At 41.9% G+C, this 17,009-nt stretch overlaps 1 protein-coding gene across 8 annotated transcripts in view; it reads right to left on the bottom strand.

Moving 5' to 3' along the window:
• RCL1 (RNA terminal phosphate cyclase like 1) overlaps positions 1–17,009 on the bottom strand; it is a 60,029-nt gene that overhangs the window by 37,964 nt on the left and 5,056 nt on the right. For 4 of the 8 annotated variants that reach the window (XM_036331039.1, XM_036331042.1, XM_036331038.1 and 1 more), the window contains exon 2: positions 2,779–2,850. In XM_036331039.1, coding sequence (XP_036186932.1) covers positions 2,779–2,850 — 72 coding nt within the window. Of the gene's footprint in view, positions 1–2,530; positions 2,678–2,778; positions 2,851–6,751; positions 6,887–12,049; positions 12,156–17,009 lie in introns of those variants that run through there. The other 4 variants (XM_036331044.1, XM_036331043.1, XM_036331045.1 and 1 more) reach the window with 4 other exon arrangements.

Raw genomic sequence — 17,009 nt, 5'->3', positions numbered from 1 at the left:
AGGAAGGAGATACGTTCAATCACTCCAAAGGCAAGCAGCTCTTGCGAGTTTCATAGAATAAATTTAGGTCTTACTATATTAAAAACCAAAATACCAACAATCAGAATCGATCAAAATCAGAATCATATTCCTCCCACACTTCTCAAAGGGAAAGATTCTACATCAGTTATTCTAAACACTATTCTAATCCTCTAGTACAAAAAGCCTTTAAAAAAAAAAAAAAAGCTATATAACCATTAAACACTGCACTGCAAATCTGTCTGTGCCTGCAAATTAACCAAATGAGAAATTGACCAGGTCATCAGAATGAAGTATTCTACCCTGGGGTGGAGGTGGGTATGGGAGAGTGATACAAGGGTAGCAGGATCATGTAAATATCTACTTCCCAACCTAAGCTATAGAAGTGACTAGAAAATGTATTCATTACCTGCCCTCTGAATCACCAATATAAACTGCTGAAAAAATCTCCAGGAATTTCAAAGTAAACAAGACAAGGAAGACTAATAGAACCATAGCTTGCAAAGGGCATCTGAAGCCGCATACCTAAAACCTGTTCTCTTCAACAAATTTCCTGTGGTGCCAGGCCACTTTTTAAGCCAAGCTTGTCTTCTTTCTTAAAAGAAACAACATGTGGGCCCTGGCTGGTGTGGCTCACTTGGTTGGAGCGTTGCCCCGAACACCAAAGGGCTTCGGGTTTGATTTCCAGTCAGGGCACATACCTGGGTTACAGGTTCGATCCTGGTTGGGGTTTGTAGGAGAGTCAATGCCGGGAGCCAGTCCATCCTCGCTGTTTCAAGGGACCTGGCATATATGGCATACTGTTCTTAATATGTTTGCTCACCTTCTTGGCGCTGTGTTTTAACCAAGGTCACCTCTCCGAGAAAGGTTCAATCCCCAGGTAGGGATTTTCCCCTGAAGTTAGGGAGGGAATAAAACCTCTTAACTAGTGCCAGGTGGGTAATTAATCACTTTAACTACGAACAATCATGCTTGAGCTACATAATCTTTACTCCCTGGAATGGAGATAAGAAACGCCCTAACCTTTGTAATAGAGATTGATAGGATTGAATCAACTGGTATAAATACAGATGTAATAAGACAGCAAGAGACAGAACTTAGAATACGGAACCAAGAGAGACAGAACCTAGGCACAGAACCTACACAGAACGTTCTCTAGAGACAGAAGAACTTCGCTGGAGAGAACATGGCAAAAGATCCTGGACAGAAACTGGCCTCAGAACCTAGAGACAGAACCTAGGGAGAGAACATGGCAAAAGATCCTGGACTGAACCTGACTACAGAAATTGGCAAGAGAACCTGACTAGAACCTGGTGACTGAACCTGGCTGGAGAACCTGGACAGAACCTGGCTGGAGAGCCTAGCAAGAGAACATGGACACAGAACCTGGCTGGAAATCCTAACCAGAACTTCGCTGGAGATCCAGACCAGAACTTGGATGGAAATCCTGGCTAGAGATCCTGGCGAGGCTGCTGATCAACTGGACGCTGTCTCTGTGTCATTCCTTCTTCGCCGACTCCGTCTACACCTTTGGGGACCCCTGGACCTGCTGGGGTTGGACCCCGGCAAGTCAAGGAATAGATGTTTCTCTCTTTCTCCCTTCCTCTCTCTAAAATCAATAAACATATCCTCAGGTGAGGATTAGAAAGAAAAGAGTCAACAAGTTCAGAGTTTCCTCTGTTGCACACGTACAGAAAGGTACATAATTAGTTCATGGAACCTGGCAAAGATGTTTGCTTCCTATACAATGTATATACTAGTAAAAGTGTTTCTAATAGCAAACAAACAAAAAGTATCTAGAAACAAACTGAAATAAATGATCATGCATCCAACAATGGAATACTATATATGAGGCCTACTGAAATAATTGAGATTAACCTGTGACATCTGTGCTAGTGAAGACAAAAAGCTGGCTGTAGAACATATCAAGAGCACAACCCTGTTGATGGTCTAAGACAGCTATTTTCAACTGTCCTCATCTCACCAATTATTAAAATTCTATGGCACACCAAAAGCTATGTTAAATTTTTTTGCTGACCTGACCAAAAAAAAATTAGGTATAACTCTGACTCATTCACACTGGACAGATATTGTGTTGGCTATTATCATATTTTTTTATCTGACCATCTAAGGGTAAAGAGGTCAGTGCCCCTGACAAAATAGTCAGGTATTGCATCTTTTTAAAAATTATTGCAGCACACTGGTTGAAAATTGTTCGTCTAAGGTACAGAGGTACCCTTATAAGCAAATGCATATAGAGGAAGCAGACAAGGGCACGTCGCCCTCCCCAGCATGGCTGCACCTGGGGAGGGAATGGAACGGAAACAGCTGAAGGGGTTTTCACAATTTTTGCATATACTTATTTAAACTAATCTTAAAAGCAAAATAAAAAAATAAAATTCAGCACATACAACTACCTCCTAGAGGTTGTGGTAAGATTTTGTTGTGATAATATAAGTAAATGGACTTTGAAAAATTTTAAGTTAATAAGTGGTAGGTATAAAATATTTACTGTTAAAAAAAGAGAAGGTGTTGGTTTGTTGATCTGAAATTTTCAGTCTTCTAACTTCCTTAAATCAAGTGTATGCCCCTTAAATCGGCAGAATTCACACATATCTCCAAACAACTGTATCACAGACAGGAACCTGGATGTTTCCATCTGAATATAAAATGTATACCATCAAATGGAGTGAGAAACAGAAGGATGATTAAGTAGTGCATATGTAGATGCTTTCCCGAACAGGAAGAAAAGGAGCTTACCTGTTTGGTTTATTTCAATTCGAGAACCATTTGTTATTTTGTCCAAAAGCCTTATGAAGCTGGCTTCAAAATCTGTGGGAAAAAGAGAAAACATAATAGACTCATGTTAAGTCACCCTTTCCAGGCAGCACTGCCCATTCAGGTTCTGCCATGGAGGGTAGGCTACTTGGGTTTTTCTCAGGACCTGAGAGGGTTCACTGGTGGAGAGCCTGAGCAGTTGAGAAGCACTGACTAGCAAATATATGGTTAATAGAACTATTAGAAACAGTTCAGCTTTCATATTCCACAAAAAAAAAAAAAAAAAAAAATAGAAACTCTACCAGCAATCTAACGGAGATACTAATTTTAGAAGCACAACAACCCTAAGATCTGTTCTTCTGACCTCAGGAGCACATGCCTAATAAGGGAGAAGAGCAGTAAAGAGGGAAGTTTTACAGTCAAATTCTTACTTCTTACAGAGCACCTAAGAGGATAGATTAAATCAATGTTACTCTCTCTCCCATTCAACACTGCCCCTTCTCCCTTCCTCTACATCTTACTGATCTAGAGCTATCTAGCCAGTTCAATTTTTAATTTCATTATAAAGGTGCCTGATGTACGGTATTACTGCCACCTTTTTTTTAAATGCATGAGAAAAAACTGGAAGGGAAAACACTAAATGTTAATAAATGGGTTTCTCTTCATATTAGGACTTTATATAAATTTAATTTTCTTATTTAAATTTTAACATTCAAATTGGCTTCAATTCCTTTTAAGAACAGACTGTTATCTAAAATATAAAGCTGGTCATTCTTTAGAAAAGGGGGTAGAAGAGCAGGAAATTATTTTAAATGTGAAATATGGAAGGAGATAGAGTGAAAACTCAGAGTATGTCCTCTAGTCTTCCCCTGAGTTGATCTTACACACAGACACACACACAGACACACACACACACACTTTGGCTTCAACCTCCCACCCATGAACAAGCACAGCAGTCCAACTCTTCTGCACTGAAGGCACTGTAACTGCCTGACACCTTCATGCAGCTCCCACTCCTATAAAGAACTAACAGAATTTGTGAGCATACATTCCAGCAGTCACCTGACCTGATCCCAAAGGCTCAGCAAATCAACTAAACAATTCCCATCCACTTGTTCTGCTACTTAACACTGTCCCATAACTCCTGTCCTAGTAGATTCTGCAACCTGTACAAAGACCACTGGGCTCAAGTCAGAGAAACTCCAATTTGTCCTGATACAGTGGGTGTGTATTAATGCTTACCTTACAGCCATACATTCTTCCATTTAATCCTCAAAACCCCAAGGCAGGAAGTGTCATTCCCATTTTATAGAAGGCTTAAGCTCTAGAATGCCTACTAGCTTGTGACTGGCAAGTAGCAGAGCCAAGAGATGAGCCCAAGTCCATCCTTCTCCAAAGTCCAGGCTCTTAAGCACACCTTGACTCTAGTTTGCCTCAGTTTATTTTTAAAACCATAGATAGATAGATAGATAGATAGATAGATAGATAGATAATAGATAGGATTGATTGATTTCATAGAGGAAGGAAGGGGGGAGAGAGAACCATCCATAATGAGCGCAAATCATGGATCGGCTGCCTCCTGCACGCTCCCTACTGGGGATTGAACCCGCAACCCAAGCATGTGCCCTGACTGGGAATCAAACTGTGACCTCCTGGTTCATAGGTTGACAATCAACCACTAAGCCACGCCAGCCAGGGCTGCCTAACTCAGTTTAATCCCTTGAAGCCAACCTCTTCCCTCTAGAAAATTGTGGCACCTTTTCAACTGCAAGCCGTGACCTACTGAAGAATCCTGCAGACAATTTAATGGGTCCCCAATCACCACTTATTTTTAATGAAATTAGAACAGGATAAATGATATCAGAATAACTGTACATAGTGAAATTTTAGCACACATACATATATTCATATGTATATTAGGTGGTGATGTAAGTAGCATCACAAATTTTGAAAGTAACTCAACTACCAAAGTTAACTAGAAATTATTTCTATGGTCTTCTTATATAAAATAATTTTTGTGTGTTTTCTTAAATCAGGCATGATCTATATACCATAATACCATTTCTACTTATGTTTATAGAAAATCCAAAATAGTTGACACAAAAAAGAAAAAACATCAATTTGCTCAAGCATCCAAGGTCCCTAAATGGGAAAGAGGAACAAGCACCCTATATATTAAAGGGTAATATGCAAATAGACCAAATGGCAGAACAACCAAACAACCAAAGTGTAATATGCTAACGATAAGCGAAGGCTGCTCAACTGCTCACTATGATGTACACTGACCACCAGGGGGTGTCCCTCAGCCTGACCTGCGCCCTCTCACAATCTGGGACCCCTCGGAGGATGTAGAAGAACTGGTTTCAACCCAATCCTGCACACCACTCCCCTTGGAAGGGCACCAGGCGCCAGGCTCATGGCTGGCGAGCGCTGCTGTGACAGTGCGAGCCTCTCCCAAACGGGACTGAATGGGTGTGAGCCTGCGGCAGGCACAGTGGGTCCGGGATGAGCGGGAGCGGCAGGTAGGAGCTGCAGGCAGAGTTGGACTGCGGGTTTCAGCCTGATCCCTGCAGGCCACCCAGAGGGACCCCACCCATGCACGAATTCATGCACTGGGCATCTAGTCTATATATATATATATATATATATATATATATATATATATATATATATAAGGCTAATATGCTGTGTCCTTCCCACTGTCCGACCAGTTGCTATAACATGCACTGACCACCAGGAGGCAGATGCTCAATGCAGGAGCTGCCATGTCACTCACAGAGAAATGGCACTGTGGACCTGGCACTGATAAAGCAACACTAGGCTTCCCCCAAGTGGGACAAAGGCCCCGCCACCATCCCAGAACGACAGCCCACCAAATCGCAGCCAATGGTGCAGAGACCCCATGGTGCAAAATGCAGGCCAACAGCCCATCCCAGCCTGCAAACAGTGGCTGTGGGTGCCAGGTATAGACATCACGTTTTTGTTGACATTCTGGAGCCGAAATTGTCAACAGAATATGTCTGAAAACCAACTATTGCCACAACGTATCTCTGAAGCCAAAAGAAGCCTGCATCGTCAACAGAATGTATCTGAAGACCAACTATTGGCACAACGTACCTCTGAGGCTGAAAGAAAGTGACATCATCAAAAGAGTATGTCTGAAGAACAACTATTGGCACAACGTACCTCTGGAGGTGAAAGAAAGTGACATCGTCGACAGAATATGTCTGAAGAACAGTCACGGACAAGTACTACCAATACTGGTAGGAACTGCTTTCATAGCGAAAATGAGGTAAATGAGGACGCAATTATCGAACACAGTTGTGGTGGAATGACTGTTACATGTCCATTGTGCCTATCCCTAAATTTCTCCAATGAAAAACCATCTGATGGAAAATTTACTCCATGTTGTAGCAAAGGCAAAGTTTGTTCAAATGATATGAATTTTCCAGAATACCTGGCATATTTTAAAAAATTAATGATAAACAAAGATTCTGACAGTAGAAATTTCATGGAAAATATTCGTTGTTATATCAATCAACTTATATATTACTTTCATGTACATTTTACTAAATTTCTTCCATCTCTGACACTTCTATTATAGAGAAAGAGCGAATAGCAATATTAAAATATTTCTTCTAATTAATTTCCTTTCAATGTGCCTGAATTCACTAGTTTATGCATAAAGTCTAAATTAAACTCCAAAGCTTTTACAGATTTGGAAAGAAAAAATAAGAGCAGAATTTTAGGGCTCTTAAGAATGAACACACAGTTAAAAATGTCCAGCAGAAGAACATGAGTAGAAACAGAATGGGCATATAAGGAGACCTCCGGGCAGGACTATGCCCTGGTCACAGCAGCACTTCAAAGAAACAAACACAGAGCTAGTTCTGGAATCCTAGCAACAGTGAAGATATAGCTCCATCCCCTGGTACAAAAAAGATCTCAAATTCACCTAATAATAATAAGGCTGAAGTTCCCCAAACTTCACTAAGACAAGATGTGTAGAATCATTGCCTCTTCACTTCCCACACACCCTCTATGGCTCTTCCTCTTCAGGGCTGCTCCTGGGGTACAAAATTTCTGATATCTAAAAACATTAGGGGAGAGTTCCAAAAATAAGCACAATTTTACTACATTGCTTAAGAATACATAGGTTATACAGATACGAAGACAACATGAATACCGTCATGATCAGGAAAGTGGCCACCACAGAGGGCGTGGAAGGAATTATAAATTAAAAAGGCCCCAGAGGTATAGACAATGGTCTATTTCTTGACCTGGACCGGGTCACACAGGTGTTCATTTTATAATCCTTTAAGTACTACTTTCATGTGTTAGGCATTTCTTATGTTATTGTATTTCACATTTAAAACAATTTGTACTATCAGAACCTTCAATCTCAGGTATTCCTTAAATACCAACTTCAATGCCGAATGCCCTCCCATAAGGAAGTGAGCTCATCATTCCTTTAAAGGGGCCCATAATTCCTACAAGACAGGGGCAGTCATCAGCCTGACGCATTCCTCACTAAGAAAAGCAAAACCACATGTCAAAGAAGGGGAGCAAACGAAAGAATACAATCTAGAGACCCATCCTTTAAAAACAAGGAACAAATCGCAATAAACACAGCTTTAATTTATAAGTATTGTAACAACTTAAATTAATAGTCTGCTTAAATTATGAAACATCTATAGATCAGAACACTGTGTAGTCTTAAAACTAGTAAGGATTTTTTATATACTGATGTGAATCACCTCCATGGTATATTGAGTGGAGGAAAAAGTAAGATGCAGATGGTTATTTGTGTGAAAAAGGAAAAAGTACATGTGTGATGACTGGTGATGGTGTTGGTGTTGGGGTTGGAGGAGGAGGGGGAGAAAGGAAAGGGGAGAGGGAGCCCTGAAAAGAAACACAACAAACTCGTAACTCTAACTGGTTCAGAGGGAAGGAAGACTGATTAACCGAGACAGGCTAAACCCTTTTGTTCCCTTTGAATTTCATGCCATGTATATGTGTTTGCCAAGTAGCTCAGGTGGTTAGAGCATCCTCCAATAAACCAAGATTGTGGTTTGATCCTTAGGGCACATATAAGAATCAACCAGTGAGTGCATAAATAAGTGGAACAACAAATCGATATTTCTCTTTCTCTCAAATCAATAAATACCTTAAAAATTTTAAATACAGCCCTAACTGGTTTGGCTCAGCGGATAGAGCATCAGCCTGCAAACTCAAAGGTCCTGGGTTCGATTTCGGTCAAGGGCACATGCCCAGGTTGCAACTTGATTCCCAGTCGGGGGCGTGCAGGAGGTAGCCGATCAATGATTCTCTCTCATCATTGACATTTCTACCTCTCTCTCCCTTTTCTTTTCTCTCTGAAATACATAAAAATACATTTTAAAAATTTAAATACATAAAATTTAAATGAAAGGTACAAGTAAAGGTACTGTAAGACAATTTAAATAGTCAACGAAAATTGCTCTCATTAAATAGTCTATAAAAGCCCTGGAAGGGTGCCTCAATTGGAGCATCATCCCATCCACCAAAAGGTTGCAGGTTTGATTCTGGTCAGGGCACATACCTAGGTTGTGGGTTTGATCCCCAATCAAGGTGTGTATGGGAAGCAACTGATCAATGTTTCTTTCTCATATCGCTGTTTCTCTCTCTTTCAAAAGATGAAAAACATATCCTCAGCCCTGGCTGGTTTGGCTCAGTGGCTAGAGCGTCGGCCTGCGGACCAAAGGGTCCTGGGTTTGATTCTGGTCAAGAGCATGTACCTTGGTTGCAGGATCCTTCCTGGCCAGGGCCCTGGTTGGGGCTCGTGCAGGAGGCAACCAATCAATGTTTCTCTCACATTGATGCTTCTCTCTGTCTTTCCCTCTCTTCCACTCTCCTTAAAAAACTCAATGGAAAAAATACCCTCAGGTGAGGATTAACCAAAAACAAACAAACAGGAAAAAAACCATATCCTCAGAAGAGAATTTTTTTTTAAGTCTATAAAAGATCTTTATAATACTATGGAGCCTTTAAAAATATTTTTTTTTAAATATATTTTATTGATTTTTTACAGAGAGGAAGGGAGAGAGATAGAGATAGAGAGTTAGAAACATCGATGAGAGAGAAACATCTATCAGCTGCCTCCTGCACACCCTCTACTGGGGATGTGCCCGCAACCCAGGTACATGCCCTTGACCGGAATCGAACCCGGGACCCTCCAGTCCGCAGGCCGACGCTCTATCCACTGAGCCAAACCGGTTTTGGCATAAAAATATTTTTAAATAATTATTTAATTACATGAGGAAATGTTCACATTATACTAAGGAAAAAATTAAAAAGTAATATATAAAGTATGATTTTAATTTGTTTAGAGAACTAAAAGATGAGAAAGCAAACTATGTATAACATGTGAAATTAGCAGTCATTATTTCCCTCTGAGTTTAAAAAGGTAGAAATTACAAACACATACCTAATTCTCAGAACAAATTAAAAGATGTTCGACCCATTGGAAATAACGTACGTGTAAAATATGTGCATGTTTTATATATAATGTGTAATTACACATAATGGAAAAGAATAAAATATATTTTAACTTAAAGAAATATATAACATCTTTCTTGAATTATGACCAGGCCAAGAAAAAAGTGCAGAAAATAATAAAATACCTTAAACAAAATTATCAATTTTATCAAAATACTAGAAGCCCGGTGCACAAAAATTTGTGCACTCGGGGGGGTGGGGAGGTGTCCTCAGCCCGGCCTGTGTCCTCTCGCAGTCTGGGACCCCTCAGGGAATGACCACCTGCTGGCTTAGGCCCGCTCCCCAGAGGATTGGGCCTAAGATGGCAATCAGACATACCTCTGGCAGCCCGGCAGCCTCGGGGCATGCCCACTTGCCAGCGGGGAGCAGGCCTAAACTGCAGTCAGACATCCTTAGCGCTGCTGAGGAGGCAGGAGAGGCTCCCACCACCACTGCTGTACTGGCAGCCATCAGCCTTGCTTGTGGCTGAGCAGAGCTCCCCCATGTGGGAGCGCACTGACCACCAGAGGGCAGCTCCTGCATTGAGCGTCTGCCCCCTGGTGGTCAGTGTGTGTCATAGTGACCAGTCATTCCCAGTCGGTTTGCTGTTAGGGTCAGTTTGCATATTACCCTTTTACTATATAGGATAGAGGCCTGGTGCACGGGTGGGGGCCAGCTGGTTTGCCCTAAAGGGTGATCCAGATCAGGGTGGGGGTCCCGCTTGTGTGCCTGGCCAGCCTGGATGACGGGCCAATGGCTGTTTGCATCTGGTCACACCCCCTTCAGAGTGGGGGTCCCCACTGGGGTGCCTGGCCAGTCTGGGTGAGGGGCGGAGGGCCGTTTTCAGGCTGGCGGGCGACTGAAGCTCCCAGCCTCTTTTTTTTTTTTTTATTCTGGGATTTATTTACCTTCTATAGCTGTCACTGGAGCTGAGAGCCGGGTCCAGCTCTGAGGCTGTCTGTGGCTGGCTGAAAACAGGTATCTGGATTTGTTTAGCTTCTATAATTGAAACTCTGTTGCCATCACTGGCGCTCTAAGCTCTGAGCCCGCTGGCGGCTGAAAGCGGGTTTCTGGGTTTGTTTAGCTTCTATAATTGCAACATTGTTGCATCTGGAGCTCAGAGCTGGGCTGAGGCAGGCGGGGAACCTTGGCTTCCTCCGTCACTGGAGCAAGCAAGCCTCCTGTTTGCTTCAGCTGCCTGGCTGCCGGCCGCCATCTTGGCTGGCAGTTAATTTGCATATCTCACTGATTAGCCAATGGGAAGGGTAGCGAAGTTACGGTTAATTACCATGTTTCTCTATTATTAGATAGGATATGGGAATCTACCAAAGAAAAATTTACCACTCTAAATACCTTAGTAATGAAAAGAAAAGCAAGAGCAAATGAACTGAGATTTTAGAAATGTAAAATTACAAGACAAAAAGAAAATAAAAATAATAATCTCAAAAGGAGAGATATAAAAAAAGGAGAAACAAAATGGAAAATACAGTAGAAAAAATTAAGCTAATTTATTGAGAAAATACAACACGATTCAATAGCCCCTTTCATTTTTTTTGAGCTCTTATATTTGAGTTTATTCTTCATTTAACTTTTAAAACACTACTATACTTGAATATTAAAACAAAAACAATAGCAAGTAGTGAGCATATTATGGTTACAGTCCTTCACTCATTCACTACTGCATAAAAAATGCCAGCAGTGAGTGTTATTCACTGGCCCCATTAAGAGGTCTGACACTGAACACCACCCCTAGGATGATGTTCATCATCCTCGTATGCTTCTCCATTGTAATGGCACTGTCTTTCTTGATTTGGATCAAAGTCCACCAGTTCTTCCTGGTCCATTTCATCAAGTTTATTGCACTAAATATGTACACTGGAAAAGGGAAAGTTTCCAATAATCTAAGTCCTACCTTAAGAACTTAGGAAAAAAGAGCAATAAAACCTAAAACAAAACAAAACCTCAGAGTAAGTGAAGGAAAGAAATTATTATAATAAAAGAGCAAAAATAAATGTAATTGAAAAAAATAGAGAAAAATCAAAGAAACAAAAAGCTGGGTCTTAAATTAACAAACTTCTAGCAACACTGGCAAAGAAAAAAAGGGGAAAACACAAATCATCAATATTAGGAATAAAACAGGGGATAGCCCCATATTAACAAGCTAAAGAAGAAAAATTACATGATTGCATCAATTGGTGCAGAAGAAGCATTTGACAAAAAAACAATATTCAATCACAATTTTTAAAAAAAACCTCTTCAAAAACTAGGAGTAGCCCTAGCCTATTTGGCTCAGTGGATAGAGTGTTGGCCCTCAACTGAAGGGTCTCAGGTTTGAATCCGGTCAAGGGCACATGCCTGGCCTAGGTCCAGGCACATGTGTGAGGATCCCTGGCCCAGGTCAGGGTGCATGCAGGAGGCAACTAATGGATGTGTCTCTCTCACAACGATGTTTCTCTCTGTCTCTCCCCCTCCGTTCCACTCTCTCTAAAAATCAATGGGAAAAGATCCTCAAGTGATGATTAACAAAACAACAACAAAAATGGGAATAGAAAACTTCAACTTGATAATGGCATCTAAAAAATATATAGTTAATCTTATACTTAGTGGCAAAATACTGGACATTTCCCTCTAAGATCCTTGAGGATGTTTTTCCAAATGGTACTGGAGTAGTCAGACATTTTTATGAAAAAAATGAACCTCGTTTTAAGTTTTAAACCTCATACAAAAAGTAACTTACAGGATCTAGGATGAGGCAAAGAGTTCTTAGACTTGATTCCAAAGCACAGGCAATAAAAGAAAATTTCAATGAATTCCATTTCATTAAAATTACAATATTTTCCTCTGCAAAAGAGAATGAAAAGACAAGCTCTGGAGTTGGATAAAATATCAGCAAACCACATATATCTGACAAAGAACTAGAATATGAAAAGCAATCTGAAAACGTAACAGTAAAAACAAACAATCCTACTAGAAAACTGGCAAAAGGCATTTCACTAGAGGCTATATTGATGGTAACTAAGCTCATGGAAAGATGTTCAACATCATTAGCCATTAGGAATATGCAAATTAAGCTACAAGATAGTACCACACACTTATCAAAATGGCTAAAATTAAAATTAGTGACAACACAGGAGCATTTTCTCCCCCCATTTAGAGTTTCCTTCCCAGCAGTTATCATCAGTTTGGCTCAAATAAACTCCTAAAAATTCAAAAAATTAAAATAGTAACAACACTAAGTGTTGGCAAGCATGTAGAGAAATTGAGTCACTCACATATTGTTGCTGGAAATATAAAATAGTAAGGCCACACTGAAAAACAGCTTGTCAGTTTCCTAAGCATATAAACTATCACACAACCCAGCAATTAGACTCCTGGACATTTATCCCAGAGAAAGGACTTATGTCCACATAAAAACCTATAAGCAGCCCTAACTGGTTTGGCTCAGTGGATAGAGCGTTGGCCTGCAGACTGAAGGGTCCCAGGTTTGATTCCGGTCATGGGCATGTACCTTGGTTGTGGGCACATCCCCAGTGGGAAATGTGCAGGAGGCAGCTGAATCGATGTTTCTCCCTCATCGATGTTTCTAACTCTCTATCTCTCTCCCTTCCTCTCTGTAAAAAATCAATAAAATATATTTTAAAAAAAAATTTTTAGCAGCATTATTCAGAATAGCAAAAAAAAAAAAACAATGGAAACAATACAGATGTCCTTCAACAAGTGAATGATTAAAAAAAACAGCTGTGCTACTTTCATACAATGGAATGCTATTCAGCAATAAAAAGGAACAAACTTGGTTAAAAAAAATTTTTTTGTTTGGATAAATCTCCAGAGAATCATACTGAGAGAAAAAAGTCAACCACAAAAAGTTGCTTACTGTATAATTCTATTTAGAAAATAAAAGACTGCCCTAGCCGGTTTAGCTCGATGGATAGAGCGTCACCTGTGGACTGAAGGGTCTCAGGTTCAATTCCAGTCAAGAGCACACGCCTGGGTTGCAGGCTCGATCCCCAGTGGGGGGCGTGCAGGAGGCAGCCGATCAGTGATTCTCTCATCATTGACGTTTCTAACTCTCACTCCCTCTTCCTTCCTCTCTAAAATTAATAAAAATATATTTTTTTAAAAAAAAGAAAATAAATGACAAAATTATAGGAATGGAGAATAGTTTCGTGATCTTGAAGGTGGAAGAAATGGGTGGGAAAAGGAGGGAAATGAGTGGCTATAAAAGGGCAACATGAGGAATCCTTTTGGTGATGGAAATGTTAAATATCTTCACTCTTATCAATGTCAATATCCTGGTTATAATATTGTTACTATAGTCTTTCCAGATGTTACCACTGGGGGAAATGGGATAAAGTGCAGACAGCTCTCTCTGTATTATTTATGATAACTGCGTGACAATGTGCAGTTATCTAAAAACAAAAAGTTTAATTAAAAAAATAAAAAGATGGTGCATAGTTCCATCTAGAATAGCATTCTACCAGCTTCCAAGCAACAGCAGATCTGAACACAGACTATTAGGATTCTTGGCATTTGTCTTTAAAAGATTAGCATCTTGCCCTAACTGGTTTAGCTCAGTGGATAGAGCATCAGCCTATGGACTGAAGGGTCCCAGGTTCGATTCCAGTCAAGGGCATGTACCTTGGTTGCGGGCACATCCCCAGTAGGGGGTGTACAGGAGGCAGCTGATCAATGTTTCTCTCTTATCGATGTTTCTAACTATCCCTTTCCCTTCCTCTCTGTAAAAAAAATCAATAAAATATATTTTTAAAAAAGATTAGCATCTTGTTTAGGCAATTAATAATCATAACAAGGGAGCAAACTTTCACAATCAATAGAGGCACAGAGGGCAGGTTCCCAAGTAACAGGGCAATATTCAATCTACACTTATCATTAGGACTAGTGGCCTGGTGCATGAAATTCGTGCACGGGGGAGGGGGTGTTCCTCAGCTCGGCCTGCACCCTCTCCAATCTGGGACCCCCTCGAAGGATGTCCTACTGCCGGTTTACAGGGATTGGGCCTAAACCGGCAGCTGGACATCCCTCTCGCAATCTGGGACTACTGGCTCCTAACCGCTCACCTGCCTGCCTGCCTGATTGCCCCTAACCACTCTGCCTGCCAGCCTGCTCACCCCACCTTCCTTCCCACTGGCCTGCTCACCCCCAACTGCCCCCCCCCCCGCTGTCCTGATCACCTCCAACTGACCCCCACTGATGGTCTGCTTGCCCCCAACTGGCCCCCCTGCTGGTCTGCTTACCCCCAACAGCCCCCGCCCCCACCAGCCTGATCACCCACAACTGCCCTCCCCTCTTGGCCTCTAACCGCCTCTACCTCAGCCCCGCCACCATGGTTTTGACCAGAAGAATGTCCAGGTCTCCTGGAAGGTCTCCCAGTCTAATTAGCATATTACCCTTTTATTAGTATAGATACAGGCCTGGTGCACGGGTCGGGGCCAGCTGGTTTGCCCTGAAGGGTGTCCCGGATCAGGGTGGGGTTCCCTTGGGGCATGGGGCGGCCTGGGCGAGGGGCCTGTGGTGGTTTGCAGGCCGGCCACACCCCCATGGGGTGAGGGTCCTCGCTGAGGGAGGGCGTGGCCAGCCTGGGTGAGGGGCTGATGGATGTTTTCAAGCTGGCCATACCCTCTCCAGGGTGGGGGTCCACGCTGGGGTGCCTGGCCAGCCTGGGTGAGGGGCGGAGGGCTGTTTGCAGGCTGGCCACAGCCCCGGGCAACCCAGGCTCCCAGACCCTCCTTAAGCAGATGCCACAGCGCCTGGAAGCAGGTATCTGGGATTTATTTATCTTCTATAATTGAAACTTTGTAGCCTTGAGCGGAGCCCACAGCTGACCAGGGCAGGCAGGAAGCTTGGCTTCCTCCATCGCCAGGGGCAACCCAAGCTTGTTCGCTCCAGCTCCGTGGCTGCCGCCATCTTGGGTGGGTTTATTTGCATACTCGCTCCCAATTGGCTTGTGGGCATGGCTTGTGAGTGTAGCAGAGGTACGGTCAATTTGTATGTTTCTCTTTTATTAAATAAGATAGTCATCGGCCTTCCCCAAATCCACTTATCTATCAACAACTCTGAGTCCCAGACCATACTGGTACATCCTTGTAATACAACAAGAAATATATTTGGTCTGTGTCCTGGTTCCTGGCATAGACCTCCTAAAATCCTTGCAAGTTCCAAAGTGATAGAGTGTCTTTTAAAAGTTATTCATAAGGAGCCCCTTTGAAAGCACTACAGTTTATGCTGATGAGGTGACTTAGCCTCAGAATGGAGCTTGGGGCTGGTTACCAGAAAGACCAAATGATTAGAAGGTTGCGGGGGAAAAAGATGAAGGTTGGAACTTTCAGGCCTAGGTGGGAATGGGAGTGGGGGCAGAGAGCGTGTCAAACACAGAGATTAAGACCTATAAAAATTCTCGAACAAGGAGAGAACCTGTAGATTAGGGAAGGAATCCAAGTTCTTGGAAGGTGACAGACCCTACATCAGGTCCCTTCCAACTTGAAGTAGTTACATATAACTCTTCATCTGCCTGTTTATCAGTATCCCTTTTAATATCCTTTATAATAAACTGGCAAGTGTAAGTAATGTTTTCCTGAGCTTTGTGAGTCATTCTAACAGATTATCAGACTCAAGGTGAGGATTGTGGAAACCCCCAATTTACAGCTGGTTGGTCAGAAGTGCAGGTGACCGAGATTTTCGATCAGGACTTGTATTGGCATCTGAAGTAAGGGCAGTCTTGTGGGACTGAGTTCTTACCTTTTGGGATCTGATTCTTATCCCCATAACAGATAGCTTAAGAGTTAAGTTTGTGAACACCCAGTTGGTGTCAGCTGAGAACTAGAGAATTACTTGATGTGTGTGTGTGGGGGGGGGGGGGGGGACGACCACTTATCCGGTGTCAAAAGTATGGAGAGTAGAAGAGAAAAACAGTTTCCCCTTACAATTCTCCTCTTAGAAAATCCAATTTACAAACAGCCAGATTGATCCAAAAACAATGCATCAGTTTAATCAAAAAATGTTTTACCTCTCAAAGAATCTCTATGTAGCAAGTTTAATCAGAATATTTTAAAGGATTGTTTTGATTAAAACTCTATTTACCCCTCCTTTTTCAGAATCTCATCTGGTTAAGCCAAGTGCAACACTCCTATGGACCCAAAACTCTCTCTAATGTCCCAGGGGAAGACAGTGATGCTTGGTCACATGACCTGCTCAGGAACTTGGGTGGTAGCAGTCCTGTGTCCTAACTACTAAACCAGTGCTCTTGCCAAGTCCATCATTTCTATGTTCCCACTTTAAACAGCTATCATTCTGGTGAATTTTTTTTTCCATTTAGACCTCACCTTACCAAGAAAATGTTAACTAAACTGAACCCTGCAAGACAAAGCCCGTGAGAAATCCAGAGACGGAGGCATTTTGGACAGCTGCTTTACAACATGAGCAACAGCCATGTCCATCATGCAGTTGGATGTGAGAACAGGCCCTCCAGGCTAGAGGCAGATGAACTCTCTTTCCTAGGGAGTCTGTCACTCAGGGATGTTCAACTTCACCAGCTATCACACTTAACCATCTTGGCTTTTTTTTTTTACTTTTAGTAAAAGAGCAATAAAAAAAAATATGTATTTCCTCCTCAATGATAGGAAGCGTCTAATGAGACAACATAATTGTTCATACTCCTCAAGAGTGAAGCAAAAATTACA

The sequence above is a fragment of the Myotis myotis genome, unplaced genomic scaffold (assembly GCF_014108235.1).
Source record: "Myotis myotis isolate mMyoMyo1 unplaced genomic scaffold, mMyoMyo1.p scaffold_m19_p_12, whole genome shotgun sequence".
Taxonomy (NCBI): domain Eukaryota; kingdom Metazoa; phylum Chordata; class Mammalia; order Chiroptera; family Vespertilionidae; genus Myotis; species Myotis myotis.
Note: the sequence above shows the minus strand (reverse complement) of the source record. Positions and strands in the feature narration are given on the sequence as shown.